Source organism: Numenius arquata, chromosome Z, assembly GCF_964106895.1.
Source record: "Numenius arquata chromosome Z, bNumArq3.hap1.1, whole genome shotgun sequence".
Taxonomy (NCBI): domain Eukaryota; kingdom Metazoa; phylum Chordata; class Aves; order Charadriiformes; family Scolopacidae; genus Numenius; species Numenius arquata.
The window spans coordinates 9,704,835-9,724,991 of record NC_133616.1 but is presented as its reverse complement, the minus strand read 5'-3'; the positions used below and the strand labels follow the sequence as shown (position 1 = coordinate 9,724,991).

The following is a 20,157-nucleotide window of genomic DNA, read 5'->3' as shown; positions in this document are numbered from 1 at the left end:
TGCTGCCTTGTCTGACCATCTGAGGAGCACCCTTCTGCCCTGCCAGGGAACCAGCCACAACCAGCAGCAGCAGCAGCAGCTCTACCCCAAGTCCTGCCTCCCTGCGATGGTCACGAGACCAGGAACAATCTTCCCCCTCGTCCACCCGTCCACCCTCCCCCCTTCCCCCCCCTCCCCCCCGAGCTGACTCAGGGAGACCAAACACCACGGCGAAGCCCATGGCCTTTCGCCAAAGCACGTCTCTAAATCTGGTCATTCTCTAGGCTCGGGTTCAGGCAGGCAGCTGTCAAACAGCAGCTTTATTTTTCCAATAACCTTATAGATCTTTATGTATACGGACAGGCATTGACTGTGGAACGGCACTGAACTTGTGAATGGCTGTTATTCCAAGCTTTAAATAACCCATGCAAATAAATCCCCGGCTCAATTAACAGGGAAGTAACAGTACAGGAGTGTTTTCATTTCACATTTTTATTAGTAGACAGATGTGCAGAAAAGACAAAATATAACTACTGAAGGGGAAGACAACACAAAAATGCATCAGTTAATTATTTCTGGTAAATTATACTGAAGGAGAAAAGAAAAAAAAAAAGGAAAACAACTGGGATTTCAGCTAAGAAAAAACTACTAAGAAATCTAGTGTACCCTGCTGGTTTCAGAATGGTTGAAAACTGCATTTGGAGGGGGCACATAGTTGCAAATGTAAACTCTAATATTGGCTGAGACGGGAGAAAAGGGTTAAGGAAAAAAAAAAAGCAGAATACACAGATCAGGTAAACATTTTTCTGCAATTTCTTAAATAGTTTCAAAAAACAAAAAAAAAACCCCAAAACTCATACTTCAGTTTGTATCTCGGAAAAAAAAGAAACCAGCAAGTCAACAAGCAATGACACTGCACAGGACAGTGGGAAAAAGAAAGTAGTTTGGTTAATGTAGGAGCTCTCAAAATAGGTTGCTTTTTTGTTTGTTTGTTTTTGTGGGGTTTTTTATTTTCCTCTTTAAAAAAGGGTAACAGAAGAATCATGATAATGCATCTTACAACACCAAGCTTGAAAATACAAGTCACTGGAGAGTATACAGTGAAGACGGTCAAAAGGACAGGGAAATCCTGAAAGATGCAGTATGCTCATTTCAAACCATGTCCCCTGCACAGCCAGCGTTGCCACACTCTGCTCCTCCACAACAGCACACAAACCCACCCCCTCCCTCCAACCCCCCCCCCCCCCCCCCCCCCAAAGCTGGAGCTCCATGTCCCTGCCCGGTGTGGCCCCCAGACCAGCCTAGGAGCCCCACAGACTCCCCCCCGGCTTTGCCGACACCAGCACTGCCCTTGCAGGGCCCGAAGCTGGGGGGGGGTGCCCCACACCATCGCAGGATGCAGGGGATCCCCCTCCCCCCCGCCAGCTCCAAAAATTACCAGGGGCTTTGCTGGAAGGATGAGCTGAAGGAGCCCATGTAGGACAATTTTGGGACGTGGGTGGGTGGGTCCAGCTGCCCCCAGGCAACAGGCAAGCAAGAAGACAGATGGTCACAGGGAGCACGGGGGGGGGGGGACAGACACAAGGGACCACCACTTGGGCTGCCCTGATGCCACCGGGGGAGCAGGGATCAGTCCCTGCTGCAGCAAATCCCGGCCAGGCAGCATCTGGAAACCACATCTGCCTCCCCTCATTTCAAACGGAGCCCCACCAGCCTTCCTCCCCTCCCCGAGGGCTGCCTTCCCCTCCTCTCCCTCCAGGCAGATGGCTGAGGGCAGAACAGAGTTTACTCCCACCACAGCACCCCCTCGGGGGGAGGGGGGACACACACACCACAGCTGGTGACGTACCATTGAAAACCCTGAGATATACAAGGGGGAGGGCACAAAGAAATGCCAGCAGCTCTTACCAGGGTAACTGCCTCGGCACCTGCGGGAAGGGAGGCTCTCGCCCAAGCAGGGCCAGCACCTCAGAGCTGCTCCTGGGGTTGCCGGGGCCAGCGCGGGAGGCCAGGGCTGGCCACCGATCATGCAGAAGAAGAATTCAGGCCACAGCCCAACAAGAGCACGCTGCAACGGGGCGAGGGGGACCGAGGAAGAGGGTTGTGCAGAGAGAAGCATGTGGGGTCCCCCCCCCGCCCAGGAGGAAGGGCCCTAAGCTCTGCCAAGGGCTCCCAAAAAAACATGCAGGAGAGGCCGAGGTCAGTGCCCCAGCTAAAGCGTGCTGCTAAACAGCCTGTCAAACCCTGACCCTGAACCCCCCCTTCCAGCCTGAAAGCGCTGCTCACCCCACTGCTGTGGGGCCACACACCATCACACACACTGCAGGCAGGCAGGGGACAGCCTGGAAGACATCTGTCCCCGGCCAGCCACCCCGGGCACAGGGACAGCCCCGGGCAGGCAAAGGGAGCTTTGACCTCTGCTGGCCCCACAGAGCTGCATTTGCCAACACAGGACCCACATAAGCAACAGCAAGAAGGCTCAGGGCAGGGGGGAAGCCGGGGCTGCTGACAGGCAGTGGGGCAGGAGGCCACCGCTCTCTCCCCCTGCCAAAAACGAGTTTGGGATGGACCTTGGCCCACTGGGCAGCGGGAGGCGCTTCTCTTCTCCTCCCCACAGAGAGGGGGAGCCAGCAGCAGATTGCAGCAGCACAGCTAAAGTGAACTTGCCCTACCCCAACCTAGTCTGGAAAAAAAAAAAAAATAAAAAAATAATAAAAAAAAAAAAATAAATAGCAACCCAGGGCTCAGTTGCACAGACATGAAGTGTTAAGTGTTTATTTTAGGGTTCATATCACAAGCCTTTTTCCGTGACAAAGCTGATTGTGCCCGCTGGGGCTCCAGGGGCCAGCTATTTCCTAACTTGAGCAGGCCGAAAAGGAATACTGTACCTTTCAGTGACATCCCATCAAGCTCAACACACAGTAGCTTTACACTCTCCGCCCCACACCTTATAAAGGAAAAGCCACCACCACAAGGCTAAACGAATGTACACACGCTATTATTGTAAATGGAGCAGCTAAACCTTGGCAATTTGCTTTGTGTGGATTTTTTGTTTTTCTTCCCAGTAAATGCAGCACTTGAGCTCCCGAAAACCCAGCTTCCAATGGGTTTATTCCAGCTTTAAATACATTAAACATCTCAATGCAAGACTGTATTTAATTCAAGAACCTAAACATGAGCAAACCTCTTTTCGCTGTGAGCGCTTTGTAGAGAAGTGAAAAGGGGAGTTTCTTTTTTTTTAAAAAAAAAAATCATAATACAGTGATGAAAGGGTTAAGAACGCAAGAATTCAGACATTCTGTGTAGGGTCTCTAAGAGGTCCATAAAAAAGGAGCAAACAGATCCATACAACAGGAGACAGCAGGAGACAAAGTTTGTTTTTTGTTTTTTTTTTTTTTTTTTCGTTTGTTTGTTTTTTGATCCCCCCCCCCCACTTTTTTGCTCGACTGCTGCTAGATTACCGCTGCTCCCTTCTGGCCTGAGTCGGCAGGGCAGTACAGGGGCATAGAGGGAACAGGTCACGACTCCTCGTTGCCAGAATCATCGTCATCATAACAGTCGGCATCCTCTTCCTCCTCGTCTTCGTCGTCAATGTCGTCGTCGTACAAGTCGTCGTAAAGCAAATCCGAACTGTTGTCATTGGAAGGCACTTTAGTTTTGATGCAGTACTCTGCCAGCGTAGTGGGGACCTTCACACCATCCTTCTCTGCCTCGGCTTTGGTGGCCAAAACCTGCTTCCTGCAGGGAGAAGGACACAGCAACGTGAGCAGGGCCCTGTGCCAGCAGCAGAGGGCTCAACTCCCCCACCTCTCAGCCAGCCCCAGCCCCACGCTCCCGGCAGCTCCGGGTCAGGAGGGATGATGTTTGGCAGAAGCAGCTCAAGAAACAGATCCAGCTCCTGGAGCCCCAGGCTTGGGAGCGCTCCAAGGGCACCTGCAGCGCACACGCTCTCAGCAACGTATGAAATCAGTCCCTCTACAGGACTGGGCATTAGGGGCCTGATGGAGCTCCAAGCGAATTCCACTACATTCACCACAGAAGGGATGGTGCGGGATATCCCGAGACACAGCCACAACCCTGGGGCTGGCAGGAGACAGGAGTTTCCTGTCACCCCGGGGACAGCACTTGGGCTGTGACCTGTTGGTGGCCCGTGGCTGCCTCCCTCCCAGCAGAGAGAGAAGCACTCAGCAGCCCATCTCGTTACCCCCCTGCTCATCATCCAGCCATGCTCTGTATATGGAGCACATCCAGCTCTGCTGAAGCCCATGGAGCTGGAGGGGACTAAGATGCCCTCCCAGCCAGGGGCACGTCCTGCAACCCTGCTCAGCGGAGTCCATGGGGACCTGGGTCTTGCCCCAGCCTGCCCATCCGCCGCTCTACAGCCCCCCTGGGCTCAGCTTCACATCACCTCCCCACAGCAGCTGGTGAACCCAAGAACTCCTCAAAGGACAGTCAGGACTGAGCACTGCCTCCAGCTTTGCAAACACTTGCCAAATCCCAGCTGATATTCCCTCAAATTGGAGGGACAAGATTATGATTCATGAGTGCATTAAGCACAGAATTAGTCGGGTGCAGCCAGTTTGGATCTCATCCCGAGCAACACAGGCAGTGCTCAAAAGGCAAGCAGGGACTTCGACTGGGATTTACTAGCAGCCGATAGGTTTTTGCAGAGCATCGTGCCAGATCAGGCTGAATAAAGAACAATTTAAAGACAAATCAGCCCAGTCCTCCTGCTGCAGAAGCCTGCACTGCCTCTGTGTGCTGGAAATCCTAGAGGGAACGAAAGCGTGGACTTGGAATAAGACGGTAAATTTCATTTCCAAAGCAGCAGCCACAGGGAGAAGCGGGTTTCAGCAAATTCGGTTTTGCAGGATTCAAAGCAGGCGGCTGACAGTGCAGCACCACGCATGGCAAAACTTACCTTATGATTTCAGCGTACTCCTTGTCTTTTCCTTTACTGTCCCTCCATTTCCTGAACATGACTGACGCATCCACGTTGGCAGGAGAGAATGTGTTGGGCTCGTTAAGCAAAGAGATTACACTCAGCAGGATAGTCCTGGAAAAGGTAACCACAACAGCAGAGTCAGAGCTTGCGCATCCCCAGATTCTGGATGCCGACAACTTCTTTAGGTGATGCATCAGAAACTTGTTTGAAGTCAAAAAACTTAAGCCAAGGATAATATTTGAAGAGAGAGCAGGTATTTATGAACCTCAGACCCTGGCCATCAGCATAGGGAAGGTTTGGATCCCATAGGAAAGGTGACACAATACAAACCTCAAGGATCTCATGTGACTACAGACCACCTTGTCCGTGCACGTGCTTGTGATGGGGCAGCAGACAAAGCTAGCATCAGCCCAGAACTCAGCCTGTCCACACCACCCATGGATGGTGCAGGGCTAGAGACCTGCTTGGTGAGCCTGTTCCTGGTGACATGCAGCCTCCCAGCAGAAAGCCAGGCACTTCACCCATCCCTGTGCAGGGAGAAGGACCACCACCCAAGGCCACCAGAGAAAGCTGCCCTGCTTTCCCTGCCCCACCAGCTGTTAAGAGATGGAAGCTGTGGGCATGTCTCGCCTCTCCTCGGCTTGTGCATCACCAGGGCAGGCCGCTGCAGCAGCGCTCAAGCACAGCAAGGGGAAGACAATGCAGGTGTTTTCCAATCCCTGGTGCAAGCTGCCAAGGGCCCAGCAGCATTTGGCTGCTGGTACTCAACAAAGCCAGCAGGAGCCAGACCCCCAACCCCTCGCGGACAGCCAGCCAGCCTGGCTTTCTAGCAGCACTACAGAGCTTGCTGCCCCGCTCTACTGGCGTTTACCAGGGGCAAACACCACCTTCTCCTGCATTTCCTACAACCCTCTGCACTTCAGAGCTCTGCACACCCATCCACCCGGCTGTAGTTACCATCACAATAGCTTCACGCAACCAAGGTGGTCCTGCTGGCAACAGCTTTCAATTTAAATGGAAGGGAAGAGCAAGAGAGAAGGAATAAGCCTTGAGATACGGCAGTACATAGCGACTGCTTTGCAGAACTTGTTTGAAGGAGACTAGAGCCCCGGATCCTCTTGCATTGATTTAGGGGCCCACTGAGAGCAGCCTGTGCTGAGCACATCCACCAGATCATATATCTGGGACACAGTTCCAGGAAACGCTTGGCCATTTGCATGCAGAGTTTCTTGAAATGTTTTGAAACCAAACACTTGTGTCTGGCCAGACTGTTCAGCACAGCTATCAGGAGAGTCTTATACAATTTATTTTCCAAGTTACATAAATCAGTAGGAATACAGAACAGCAGCTCTGGAAAAAAAACCTGTCTGATCAGACTGGAATGATGGGCAGAAGAGAGACCGTCTTCTACTTCATCTCAAGAATTCGTTTAAAAGCCTTTGATTCCCAGCAAACAGGCTGTAAATCCAGCGCCTCAGCTCCAGCATCGCTGCAGCCACTTTACTGCGGAGCGAGCAAAGCTTGGGGAAGGCCAAGGACAGGAATTCATGTCTGGATTTGGCATCTGCTCCACCACACTTCCATCAACACAGCGAGGAGAAGCTGATTCCCACTGTGGTGCTGCAGACTCCAAAGTCACTGCAAAGCTACTTATGTACACCAAGACAACTGTCTTTTAGAGGTGAAGCTCTCAGCACTGTTCATTCCTGGGCCAGCTCGTTAGACCAGCTCCACCACTGCTGATACCCTGGGAGCTGGACAGTCTGCTCTGACCCAAACCCCGGTGCTGTGGTTGAACAAGGTACAGGAAGTACAGGAACAGGAAAGGATCCCAGCAAATCTGACAGGACTAAAACCACAAAAGTTCAACCACATGGGACTGAAAACATCCTCAGCATCTGATAGGAACTGCAGTGGACTGGATACAGTATAAATATATGTGTGTATATATACACACACACACACTCTGCAATACTGTCCGGGATCTGTTCCGCTGTGTTGCCTTCAGAGTGAGTCCCTCTACATCACTTTATCAGCAGGTGAGAGCAGCCAGCAGAGGCTCAAGGGAACAGACCTGTGAAGTGCCTTTTTCTCTCCATGTATCAACAGAAGGCTCACACACAGGTGAATTTCATCCAAAACAGACATTACATAGACTAGCTGGTGCTCCCAACCAGCACACCCTGTTATTTACCTTGTTGAAAAGGGGTATATTTTTTTTTTCCCCAGCTGCTACCCACGTTGTAGCCTCTCAGAGCCACCTTTATAAGTAGCTATAGATTTGTCATAGCACATTTTTGCTATCCATTGTAAAGTAAAAAATGTTTGGCTTGGGCTGTACTGACAGTTACGTTAGTGCATTGAGCCGGTCACAGAAACTGTCCAAATCTTAGGCAGCCAAAAAAGCCAACAGAAGTGGGCATCCTCAGGAAACAAAGCAACAGCGAGACGAAGCGTCACCCGACTTCTCAAGATACAGATGTACTGACATCTTGAATATTGTGCTCAGTTCTGGCCTGTCTGCTGCAAAGGAGATGGGAGATACAGAGAAGGGCAACTAAAATGACCAAAGAGCCTCAGCTCTAAGCCCTGCCACCACTTCCCCAGCTTTATGGGACCGGGGACCCGAGAAGAAAAGCAGTGTTCTCTGGCACACAGGTCACAGCTGCATTCCTTCACATCTTGCTGGATATTTGCCATATTTACTTATGCCTGCCTCATCTCCCTCTGAACGATGGGAAAGTCCACACTGACTGTGTTTAAGAAGATTAATGAGCATGCTTGACACACTGGAGGCAGAAGCACAGGTGCTCACGAAGCTGAAGGATGACATTCCCCCCTTCAGACACTTCAGCCACGGGTGTCTGTAGTAAATGGTCAATACTCAGCAGGATTTACAGAATTCCGCAGCTGAGGAGAAGCCCCAGGTCAAACAGGTCGCTCATTACAAGCATGTTCTCCCCCCTCCCCAGCACCTCCAGCCCTGCTGCCTCCTGTCTGACACCCCAGAGCCTTGAGAAGCCAGATGGGATCCCAGCAGGACATGCTTCTGTCGGCTCTCAGCCCAACGGGCGATGCTGGTAGCGGGATAGCAGTTAAGGACAGGTTTTATTTCCATTTGCTGATACAGCTGACAATGTTTTCTGCCCAAATGCCACCCTTAAGCCCAACACTTTCCAAGAGAGTAAGCACCAAAAACTGCACCGTGGTAAGGGAGAACAGAAATCAGAGCTAGTACCATGAGAAGTTTCATGTCAGTCTTTAGGTTTGTATATAAGGAAATACTCAAAAAGTGTGTGCAATATAAGTAATTAATACCCAAAGCTGTTTCCTAACTATGAGCTTGTCACCTAGTCAGTCCTTTACTGGCAGTGTTTTGTAATGAGAATGAAATGCAGCTGGCCTTTCACAAAAAATGGATGGGTTAGCCTTGAATGCCTCTGGTACTTAATTTTTGATCCTTTATTTTTTTTGGCAGGAAGGAAACTACCTGGCTACCTGCTCAACATACCACGCTGCAGGACAGGAGACAAAGACAAATAACAGAAGGCAAAATGTAGATAGGATTATGCATGAAAGTTACTCCTACTGAGCCTGAATACTTAAAAATGTTCTTTTCCACTAGTGGTATCTTGGAGGATTGAAAAAATACCATTGGGAAAGGCTAGAACATTTGAGATAATTTGCTTTAAGAGCATGGAACCCTGAGAACAGGACAGAAGGTTCCATGTTGTTAGCCCAGTATCAGGACACACAGCACTCCAGTATCTTCAGACACTTTGACGAGTCTGGTGCCCACTCGATTAAAGACCTAAAACCCCCAAAAGTCTTTAATTCTCTTCCAAAGATCTCTCAACACAGGCCTTAGTCTTGGCAAGAGGCAACACAGGCCTTTGAGGTCACCACTGTACATCAGATTCAGTTACCTGACATTTTGAGTAGGGTTCCACCTCTCGGATGGCAGCTCTCCACTTTGTGGGTCATCTACAGGTGGGTGAAGAATTGAAATACATACATCTCCATTCTGCAAGACAGAAACAGAAGCTGAGAACAGCCTGGCTTGAGGCAAAGGTCTGATGACTCAACTCCAACACTCTATGTTCTGCGCAGTTTAACCTTGCTGATATGAACACCCTGAGTGCTAGTAAAAATATGGAAGAACTGGAAATGGTTCCCAGTTCTTCCTGCGTCTATTCATACGCTCAAAAGTTTCCCTTGTTAAACAGGGCTAGCCTGCAAACTCATACTAAAAAAAAACAACTCAAGAGGTTTAAAGAATGTAGCAAAGCAAGCAAAAATAGTAATAAAGTCACATAAAACTAAATTGGTCTCCAGACAGCAAGTACTGTCACAGCGATAGACACAAGCTTCAGTCACAGGAGACCTAAAGTAGGGTTAAGTTTTTTTTTTTTATTCCCAGTGGTAGCTGAGTTTGCTACAGGAATTTTTGAACTGAAGGGTTTAGCACCCTCCGCTAGCTCAGGTGTCAAAACACCACCTCTCCTGGGACACAAGGGGGTTGGACAGATGGTGCGGGGCCGGCTCACACTGCTCCCCTTGGACATGGCTGTTTGAAATACCAGGTGAAAAAGCAGGAGATGCTCTTGGAAGGTTTCACTGAAAATCCCTTCCAGCATGCGAGAGGAAGAATACTTTGGCAGCATACGGAAGCCATGCAGCCATGTAATCCTCAATCTGTGTTTTACTCACCAGTGTTACAGCCTGAATATAGATTTAAAGCTCCATAATGCCTAACCCTTATAAACACTTTAAGAAGCGTGTAAAACTAATTCTCTATCAGCAACAGCACGCTGACACAATTACTCCATAGGAGTGCCGTAGTAGTTCACCACAGCTGATGTTCTGGGCATATTTAGTTTGGAGAAGAGGAGGCTGAGGGGGGGACCTCATTGCCCTCTACATCTCCCTGAAATGAGGTTGTAGAAAGGTGGGTGTTGGCTTCTTCTCCCAAGGGAATAATGACAGGACCAGAGGAAATGGTCTAAAGTTGCAGCAGAGGAGGATTAGATTAGATATTAGGAAGAATTACTTTACTGAGAGAGTGGTCAGGCACTGGAACAGCCTGCCCAGGGAGGTGGTGGAGTCGCCGTCCCTGGAGGTATTTAAGAAACGTGCAGACATGGCACTTCAGGGCATGCTCTAGTGCCTGGGATTGTTGGTTTGTGTCTGTTTGTTTGGGTTTTTTTTGTTTTGGTTTTTTTTTTGTGGTTGGACTCAATGATCTCAAAGGTCCCTGCCAACCATGAAGATTCTGTGAATCTCCACTGAAGTTGACTCCAGGGACTTGTGAGTCCCAGTGCCTTACTGCAGGATGGGCTGAAGGTGCAGACAGGGCCTGAAGCCAGACAGCAGATGCTGGCTTCTCCAATCCCGGCTGGCTTGCTGCCTCTCACAGCCAGCTGCTGGGATCATCTAGTTCCAATGCCCCCCTGCCATGGACAGGGACACCTCCCACTAGAGCAGGTTGCTCAAAGCCCCATCCAGCCTGGCCTTGAACACTTCCAGGGATGGGGCATCCACAACTTCCCTGGGCAACCTGTTCCAGTGCTTCACCACCCTCACAGTAAAGAATTTCTTCCCGATATCAAATCTAAATCTCCCCTCTTCCAGTTTAAAACCGTTACCTCTTGTCCTGTCACTACTCTTCCTGATAAAGGGTCCCTCCCCATCTCTCCTGTAGGCTCCCTTCAGGTACTGGAAGGCTGCTACAAGGCCTCCCCAGAGCCTTTTCTTCTCCATGCTGAAGAACCCCAACTCTGTCAGCCTGTTTTCATAGGAGAGGTGCTCCAGCCTTCTGATTGTCTTCCTGGCCCTCCGCTGGACACTCCAGCAGGTCCATGTCCTTCCTGTGCTGAGGGCTCCTGAGCTGGACACAGCACTCCAGGTGGAGTCTCACCAGAGTAAAGGGACAGAATCACCTCCCTTGATGACTTGCAAGTTCCCAGAGGCAGCCCCACACCTTCCAGTGGCACAGCCTCAGCTGATGAGCAGCACTCACAGTGTCCCTTGTCACCTTGACCCAAAGGACAGGTTGGTGACAGGAACAAGAGCGAAGCTGTGGATCAGCTCCGTTCAAGATCGCAGGCCGGCAGCTCCCCACACATCTGCTCTCACCTACATCCTGAGGACCTTCCAACACTGCTTAACGCCCAGGAGCCAAAGCAGAAAGCCCTGCTGCTCACAGCAACAGCATCCCACAAACATCATCACAGCAAACAGCCTTTGAGCCCGAGGCAGCGATCACAGCTACAGACAGCAGCAGCCCCCCCGAAGGGCCTCCCAAACATTTAAATTCACCTTGGTTAACAAAGACTTTTGTTTTAAGGCCAAACGATATCCTACTTCAATGCTGGAGGCTTGTGATGGCTGTCCAGATTCCAGTGGCTCACTAACCCTGCCAGGTGCGCTAATCTAGCAAGCCCTCCTCATTTTGAAGCAGTTTTTCTGCATGTGTCGAGAACAACTACACACAGCGATGTAGCACCTGGAGCTGCTGAATACCCAAGTACACACTTACGTTGCTGGAACACTTTGCCATAACAAGGCAGTTTCCTTTTTGGGACTCAAATAGGCTTTTGCAATGTAGAAATATTTTTAACGTCATTTTAAGGTGAAGTTAATCTTACTAATGTTAGATTAGGTTCACAGCCTATTCCAGTTTTAATAATAATTTCTGTGAGTTTAGCCAGTTTTTCCTTTCACCACCTCCCAAGGAGAATGCAGTGCTGGTGGCCGGGAGAAAGCGTCACAGCACTTGGGGGAAGTTCCTCGAGCGATCAGGTAAGCACCACGTGGAGAAGATATTTGGCAATATGGAAATAGAGAGCAAAGCAAGGATGTGAGAAAAGTTTCCCTCTTGCAACAATCAATCTTGCATGTTTGGGAATTCAGGGAGGGCAGCACTGCATTAGAGAGCCTGGAAGGGTAAAGGTATCACTGGGCCTGATGAGATTGGCACGAGGTTTTAGGGATTAGCCTAGCCAAGAGGAAAACCTTCCCCTACATAGATTTTTGAAAGACATAAACAAGGAAGCCAGGGTATTCATCTGCCAGTGGGGAATAGCCTATACTTCTATTAGGACTGTGGACTGTTATGTCATAAAAATGAAGAACAAGTGGACACAGTTTTACCAAAATTCAACTAGATGACCCAAGTAACCGAGATGGGGAAAACACCCAAGTTACTCGAGTCTCATTGCTCAGAACTGGAACATCAACCCCAACCTCTCCATCTGGTCCCACCAGCAGATTCTGTAAACTGCTACTTTCTTTCATCTTCCTTGCACTAAAAAGTTGTTTTGGTTTTTTTTTTTCCTCCTCCTGACAAACCCTCAAACCTCAAGCCCTCTGCTGATTTATTCTCAGTTTCATTTGGAGTTATCCCAGTGCCTTATCTTCATTGCTTAAATGTTGTTTCCAAAACAGCCTGCAAGCTGCTTCAGATTCCCTCAGCTCCAAGAAATACTGCTACGAACACAAAGCTGAGAGCTGGAATATTTGAAGAGTAACCCCAAAATACATCCATCAAGTTTTGGGTTAGTTCCTCCTCCTACCCTTCAGTTGTTTCTAGAGCCAATTTTTCATCTTTCCCACCAGGGCTGGGAGAGGTCCTTTCCAAGACTCACTTTGTACATACCGTTTTGGTAACCATTTCTCACTCACCTTCTGCGTGAGAATTTCTGGATTCAGAACAACATCCACAGTATGGATCTGCAATAGTCTGCAGGTCTCAAAGTTGTCTATATTTATGGATCAAACTCCCATGTAACTGAAATAGAGCCTTAAAGACAAACACCATCCTGGGCTACATGCAAGATTCTGTGCAAAGTCCAAAACTGAAGCCAGAAAACTGTCAGATGAGTGATTTCAGGATGTCCCTGTGCTTAGGGAACATCCCCCTGAACATCCAGTAATTAAAGCTGATTACTATCCTGTTTCACACTGAAGTTTGGAGGGGCTTTTTGCCATTTAATACTAAGCCATCAGTGCTAACATCTGAGGCACACTCATTCCAGGCTGGACATTTAGGAGCAACAACTCTCAGAAAAAGGCCCTCAGGGCTGCTCTTCAACCATTGTCCACCCAGCCTATATTTCTGCTTAGGATTGCCCTGACCCAGGTGCAGGACCTTGCACTTGGCCTTGTTGAACTTCATGAGGTTCACACAGGCTCACTTCTCAAGCCTGTCCAGGTCCCTCTGGATGGCACCCCTTCTCTCCAACATGTTGACTGCGCCACACAGCTTGGTGTCATCTGCAAACTTGCTGAGGGCGCACTCAATCCCACTGTCCACATCTCCAACAAAGATCTGAAACAGCACCTGTCCCAATACTGACCCCTGAGGAACACCACTTGTCACTGGTTGCCTCTTGGACATCGAGCCATTGACCGCAACTCTGAGTGCAACCATCCAGCCAATTCCTTATCCACTAAGTGGCCCATCCATCAAATCCACGTCTCTCCAATTTAGAGACAAGGACGTCCTGTGGGACAGTGTCAAATGCCTTGCAGAAGTCCAGGTAGATGATGTCAGTTTCTCTTCCCTTATCCACCAATGCTGTAACCCTGCTGCAGAAGGCCACCAAATTTGTCAGGCCTGATTTGCCCTTAGTGAAGCCATATTGGCTGTCAGTGATCACCTCCTTACTTATTGTGTGCCTTAGCAAGAGTTTCCAGGAGGATCTGCTCCACGATCTTGCTGGGCACAGAGGTGAGACTGACTGACCTGTAGTTCCCCAGGTCTTCCTTTCCTTCTTTTTAATGGGGATTATGTTTCCACTTTTCCAGCAGGAAATTCGCTGGATTGCCACAACTTCTCTAATATGATGGAGAGAGGCAACTTCATACACCAGTTCCCTCAGGACCCACAGATGTATCTAATCAGGTCCCATGGATTTGTGCACCTTCAGGTTTCTCAGACTGTCTCAAACCTGATCTTCTCCTACAAGTGGGTGATTCTTCTTTCTCCCAGTCCGTGCCTTCACCTTCTGCAGCTTGGTTGGTGCAGCTAGAGCACTTGCTGGTGAAGACCGAGGCAAAAAAGTTGTTGAGTACCTCAGCCTTCTCCATATCCCAGGTCACCAGGTCTCCAGTTTTCTTTCAGAGGCCCGTATTTTCTGTAGTCTTTTTATCAGTTATATACCCATAGAAGCTTTTCTTGTTGCCGTTGACATCCCTGGCCAGGTTTAATTCTGTCAGGGCTTTAGCTTTACTAACCTGATCCCTGGCTGCTCGGACAATTTTGCTATATTCCTCCCAGGCTACCTGTCCCTGCTTCCACCCTTTAGGCTTCCTTTCCCTGTTTGAGTTTGTCCAAGAGCTCCTTGTTCATCCACGCAGACCTCCTGGTGTTTTCCCCTGAATTCCTCTTTGTTGGGATGCATCTCTCCTGAGCTTTGAGGAGTTGATCCTTGAGCATTAACCAGCTTTCTTGGGCCCTTCTTACCTCCAGAGGTTTATCCCATGCTGATCTGCCAAGCAGATCCCCACAGAGGCCAAAGTCCACTATCCTGAAGTCCAGGGTAGTGAGCTTTTTGTGCATCCACCCTGCTGCCCTAACGGTCATGAACGCCACCATTTCAGGGTCACCGAGGCCAAGGCTGACCTTGATCTTCACATTCCCCACCAGCCCCTCCTTGTTGGTGAGAACAAGGTCCAGCATAGCACCTCTCCTCATTGGCTCCTCTAGCACTTGAAGTATTGTATCATCATGTATTCCAGGAATTTCCTGGATTGCTTACACCCTGCTGTGTTATCTCTCCAGCAGATATCAGAATGGTTGAAGTCCCTCATGAGGACTGGGGCTTGTCAACGGGAGGCTTGTGAAAGTGAAGCTGCTCCTCAGAGTCCAGAGGTATTGGTTCATTCTTTTCCCAGGGTGACCGGGCTGTGCATGACTCCTCCTGAAGCTGGACTCCAGCCTAGCTCCAGGTCTTTCTGCAGTTGGAGCACCCCAAGCCTAAACCCCCTTTATTTGTAGGCCACCTGCTGCAGAAGACTGTTTTCCATTATTTCCTGTCTCAGCACACAATTTTGTAGGATATACTCAAGTAAAAGTGTACTTGAACTGTGTACAAACAACTAGTTGCTTAAGTATCAAAATAGGGTAAGACACCCCCCCACACACCCCCTCCCAGCCTTGATCTAAGAATCCTCTAAAATGGGCAAGGCTCATGGCACGGCTCTTCAGCTGAGGCTGCCTGCTGCGCTTGCGGGTATGAGAACTGCTCTGTCCATTCCTCCAAGAACAGCATTTCCTATAGCATTTAGATTTAACTGTTCTAGCATAAAGCTGACATTTAGCACCAACAGCCAACCACTTGAGTTATGGCTAAGACGTTTAGTACCTGCAATACTTCCAGAAGTTTAAGGAAGTAGAAAGCCTTCTTGCATGCCTGAGAAAAGTTTAAAAAAACAAACGCCTTACCTCATAAATGTTGGGGTGCCACATTTTGGTCAGAAATCTGAAGGTAGGTGGTGAATATGGATAGTCAATAGGAAATTTAATGTGAGCCTGGAAAAAAGCAAAATATTTTAGTTACGAAACAGAACAACAAGAGATAAACAAGCAACCATTACAGTGAAAGACTAGAAAAACCCAATTTCAATTAAGGCCATTAAATACTCCATTCTATATACCAGTGCCCATATGGCCCCACAGCATAGCTCTACACAATTTCCTATGAGTAAAACGCTAACTGAACAAGAAAAATTGAAACACCAGAACTGACCTGGGCTGGTAATGCTCAGAAAACAAGCCAAAAGGCATCCTCCGCATCCTAATTCAATGAGCACAATCCAAAAACTGTTCTTAAACACAGTAAAATAGATTTGAGAAGGTGGAATTCAAGACATTACTCTGTCTTTCTGGGCTCACAAGCAGGCTAGAAGTATTCACTAAGGTGAGTAGACTTGTTTTACATTTGCCATTGCAAATATTTTAAATTACTCTTTCTGTGCAGAAAAAAAAAAATAAATTGTTAGATACTTGCTCTACTGAGATGCAAAGTTTTTTGCCTCTCACATGTGAGAGTTAAGGTGGTCCATCTCCCCGTGCTCCTAACACTACATTTCTTGCTACCACAAGCATTCCCCAAGCCTGAATACCATCTGTGTTTGAATACCATCTGTGTTTGTTTAATAGATCAGTGCAACTTGATGAACCAAATACTGATGCGCAATGACAGCAAACATGACCTTCCAGTGCCTCTGTGGTCAGCAGCCAGCTGTGAGGCAAGGCTCCCAGAGCCAGTTGTGGGCAGACTACAGATCCCAGCACCAGGTATTAACTTCTCTGTGCTGTCCCACTACTCACAGCAGTCAGAAAAGCCAGCCAGTAGGAGAGGGCTGAATCTAGACTGACAAAGCACCAAAACACACACTGCTTGCTGCACTGTAGAGTACAAACCCTTCCCTTGGCACAGCTCAACCCACGAAGAGAGTCCCATCACCAGTCTTGTGTGGGATCCCACGTGCCATCCCACACTAAGAGCGAAGCAGAGATTTACCCGGGGCAGAGCAGACTCCAGCTCATGTAGCTGCAGACTCTTCCAGACCACTGGGGTTTTCCCAAGAAAGCCCATTCCTGTGCTTACGTGCAGTTTCGTTGAGATCCAAGACATAAAACAGGCCAAGGAGTGAGATTAAAAATGCAAGAGACAACAAAACTTAGGGCTGAGCTAGCTACAAGACTCCTTGGCAGAACCTGTATGCCTTCTACACAGGTATAGTTTCTAAGCAACCAAAAAAAGCATGCTGCCAGTAGTGTACCAGCATTACTGTGTACATATCCCACAAACATGGGATGTAAAGGAGCTGAGGAAGCAAGTCAAATTCCTCTCAGTAAAAAAAAAAACACCGCTCTCAAATTCTCTAAACCTAAGGGTTTTGAATGAAGAAGGCCACTGCAAGCTATGGTCTCTGTATGTGATATAGACTCATGCAGCAGCTGTAGATCCTGGAAGACTGTTTCAAAACTTCTAAATCTTGTTTTGTATCCACAACTCTTTAATAGAGAAGGGCTATGTGCCTGCCTGCCTGCAATATCGATCATTGCCAGCTTCATTTAGTTCTGTATTTTGCCACATGAAGGATGCTTCTTGAACTCTGGCACTAGAAAACACAACTGGAGAGAAATTAAGAGAAACTTTTTCATGCCATGTGGAAGCAGATAAGATCCCAGCTTGCCTGTAACCAGTTGCATGTTTAGAGAAATCAGAGTCACATTACTTGTCAATAAGCCATTTTTAACTACCCTGTAAGAATTTATAACATTGAGATGCTATACTGGAGCATAAAGCAACTGAAGCCTCTCTACAAACTTAATTTCAGAGCCAAAAGCCACCAAACTAGGAAACCCCACATTATAGGCAGGGATTTTTTCCAAACAAAAACCAAAAAGCATCACTTTCGGGTCCCTATGTTGAGATCATTCAGAATTTGAAAAGTGAAACCAAATGCTGTTCCAAGGCATTACAAACAGGACCCACAGAATTACATCATATCTCTTCTGTAAGAAAAATCATGTGAAATTATGTACACCCGCTCTGCTCTCACTGAATGCTATTTGAGTTTCTGAGTGGGTTGAGCAAGCCTAGAACTTCCAAGACAAGCTGCAAGACTGCCTGCAAAGATGCAGCAACAGCCGTGATTACAGGACAGTTTTTTTTTCCCCATTAAAATCCCAATTCTGAACATGCTAAAGAGACAAAAATACCAAATTAGGCAATAAACTTTATTTTTAAATAAGGTTTTTAAATAAGCTTTTCAATAAGCTCGTCTATCCGAGCTTATTTCTCAGTTAGTACAGCCAGGCTGCTGGGTACTACAGAGTGGTGGTTTTAGGGCAGCTTGTTGTTAGCTTAGTTACAGCCAGACAAACTAATTTAGGAGGACTAAAGATGCAACTTAGTCCCCCACCTACAAGTACCCAACCACTACTGCATTCACCATGAGCTTAAACCGAACAGAAATAATCCTGTTTCAGTGTCCTGATTTTAGCCACCTGCTCGACATGGCTCTTCAACACCACTAAACATACTTGATAGCCAGGAAGGTGGAGAACGCAGTCATCAACCCACTCCCTCCTTCCTCATTTATAACTAGTCATACTTGCTGTCCCTAGAACAAGAATAAACTCCTCTGATGTTACATTGAATAGACCAGCCTGGCTGAAGATTCAGCCATTTGCAGGCATTTACAGCTACTGCACAAGTACTTCAACCTTTAAGTTACACCACCACGCGTTTTAAGTATATTGCTACCAGCACAGTCACTTCGTTTCCTATTTTACTGCCTTGCTCCCATGGATCCTCATTAGTGCCTGCTCTTAAGGTTTGTTATTTTTCTTCTGTTTGGATAAGGCAAAGCCATAGTGAAATCCATCTATGCCAGAAAAATAAAGTTGTACTCGATACTACATTATTTGACTGAAAATACAAACGTAATGTTTCTACCAATCACTGAATTAAGTCCTGATTCAGTCGCTATGAATAACTACTGCAGTGACTTTGTTTCGGGAGATCTTGCTGTGTACTTGACTCGACACTTACACATTAATATCATCTCCCTCTCATCGGGGAGCACTAATGCAGGCAGGACTCCCTCTGAGCTTCAGCTGTCTAGAAATTCAGCATTTATTCCAGCCTAGCTGTATATGACACTTCTGCGGTCTGACACTGATTTCTTCTCTCACGCTGACAACACCCGGATACCTGATTTTTAGGCAGCAAGGACAGGAACGGTGAATCCATCCTCCCTGCCCACTGCAGAGAGGCAATGGAGGGAAGAGCATGCCTTTCCTAGAAAGCCACCAGCATCACAACTGACCTGATTTGGGGAAAAAGGGAGGACCAACAGCTTTTGCAGCAGCCAACATAAAGTGCAGCTGCTTGGTGTTTCTGGAAGTGCCAGTTAAAGGTAATCTTTTATTTTAAAACATCACAGGCTTAAAGCAAGCCCTGTGGAAATGCAGCATCGGTGAAACTGAGCATCCTTTGCAAACTGTATATAAGATCAGATACAAAGGAAGCATTTAAGTTTTTTTTAATTATTTTGTGCTTTTTTGTAGTTATCTTCTACAGGCAGCTCACAGACAAGCTCCTACTGACTCTGCACGCAGGTACCACCAAGGTCTCCTACAGATCACCCACCCGGGTAAGAGTCAGAGCCCTTGCAGACAGCACAAGGCCTCCTCATCTCCCTCCGCGAGAGGCATGGCCAGGCTCCCAGCCGTGCACATCATCACCTCCCGTAGCACACGCCTAATTAATGCCTCCTGCCAGTGTGCCGCGAAGCAGCCCGCACACCCAACGTGCAAGAAAGCCAACCAGAAGAGGAACTACAGACCGCTACCGGCTTCAGTGTTAGTATCTAATCCCACAAAATGCCCTTTACTGCTACTAGCGCATCAAGCATTTATACAGTTCATCTAGCGGATTCTCCCCTTCCACATTAAGCCTGGATTAGTGCATGTAGCATTAAATACTATGTGCCGGAAAACACATGCGGTAGAGATCAGCATTAAGTACTACCCAGCCTGTTTCTCACATCAATGAGGTTTAAAGCACCTTGATACCATCCAGCTTCAGAAGCTGTAAAGCAGCATTAAAGCTAGCCACATTGCACGGCCAACTTTGACATGGTAAAAAAAAAAAAAAAAAGAAAAAAAAAAAGAATGTAGGACCAACAGTGCTATTTCAGCTACACAAATAATGACTTAGGACATAAGTATTTTCTTGTGGCACATCTAGGCACTAGCCTGATAATTTAGGACCAGTTTTGGCTTCATTTCCCAGCAGCATCATAACAACATTTATTGACATCTGTTGTGCTTTTAGAGAACTAGGACCACATCTCTGATCCAAGTTAGAAGATTAAGTCTCGTGAGTCCTGAAAATTCCCTCGCTGCTGCAGTGGCCCTGTGAACACTAACAGCAGCAAAACCCTTATATTCTGTACTACCTGTGGTGTTTCATAAGGAATTTAAATCACAAAGACCTGAACGCAAAGAGTGAATTGTTTTTTATTGAAGGACGTGAAGCTTCTAAACAAGAAAGAAAATACAGCCGAAAGTCAGTAGGACAAAGACGAGTCAAGAAGTGAGGTTAACTTACAAAATCAGAGATTGTTTTGACAGGCAGGAACCCATTCTTGTTTCACACGAAATCGTAACTATATTAGGAAGCATATACAAGATATCTGGGGCACTACTA

At 47.7% G+C, this 20,157-nt stretch overlaps 1 protein-coding gene across 1 annotated transcript in view; it reads right to left on the bottom strand.

Annotated features, from left to right (window-relative positions):
- Window positions 1–2,729: 2,729 nt before the first annotated feature.
- Window positions 2,730–20,157, bottom strand: part of LOC141477098 (ubiquitin-conjugating enzyme E2 R2) — a 52,245-nt gene continuing 34,817 nt past the window's right edge. The window contains exons 2-5 of the mRNA XM_074166157.1: window positions 15,372–15,458; window positions 8,851–8,948; window positions 4,901–5,035; window positions 2,730–3,717 (exon numbers count right to left, since the gene is read on the bottom strand). Coding sequence (XP_074022258.1) covers window positions 3,498–3,717; window positions 4,901–5,035; window positions 8,851–8,948; window positions 15,372–15,458 — 540 coding nt within the window. The 3' untranslated portion in view covers window positions 2,730–3,497. The remainder of the gene's footprint in view (window positions 3,718–4,900; window positions 5,036–8,850; window positions 8,949–15,371; window positions 15,459–20,157) is intronic.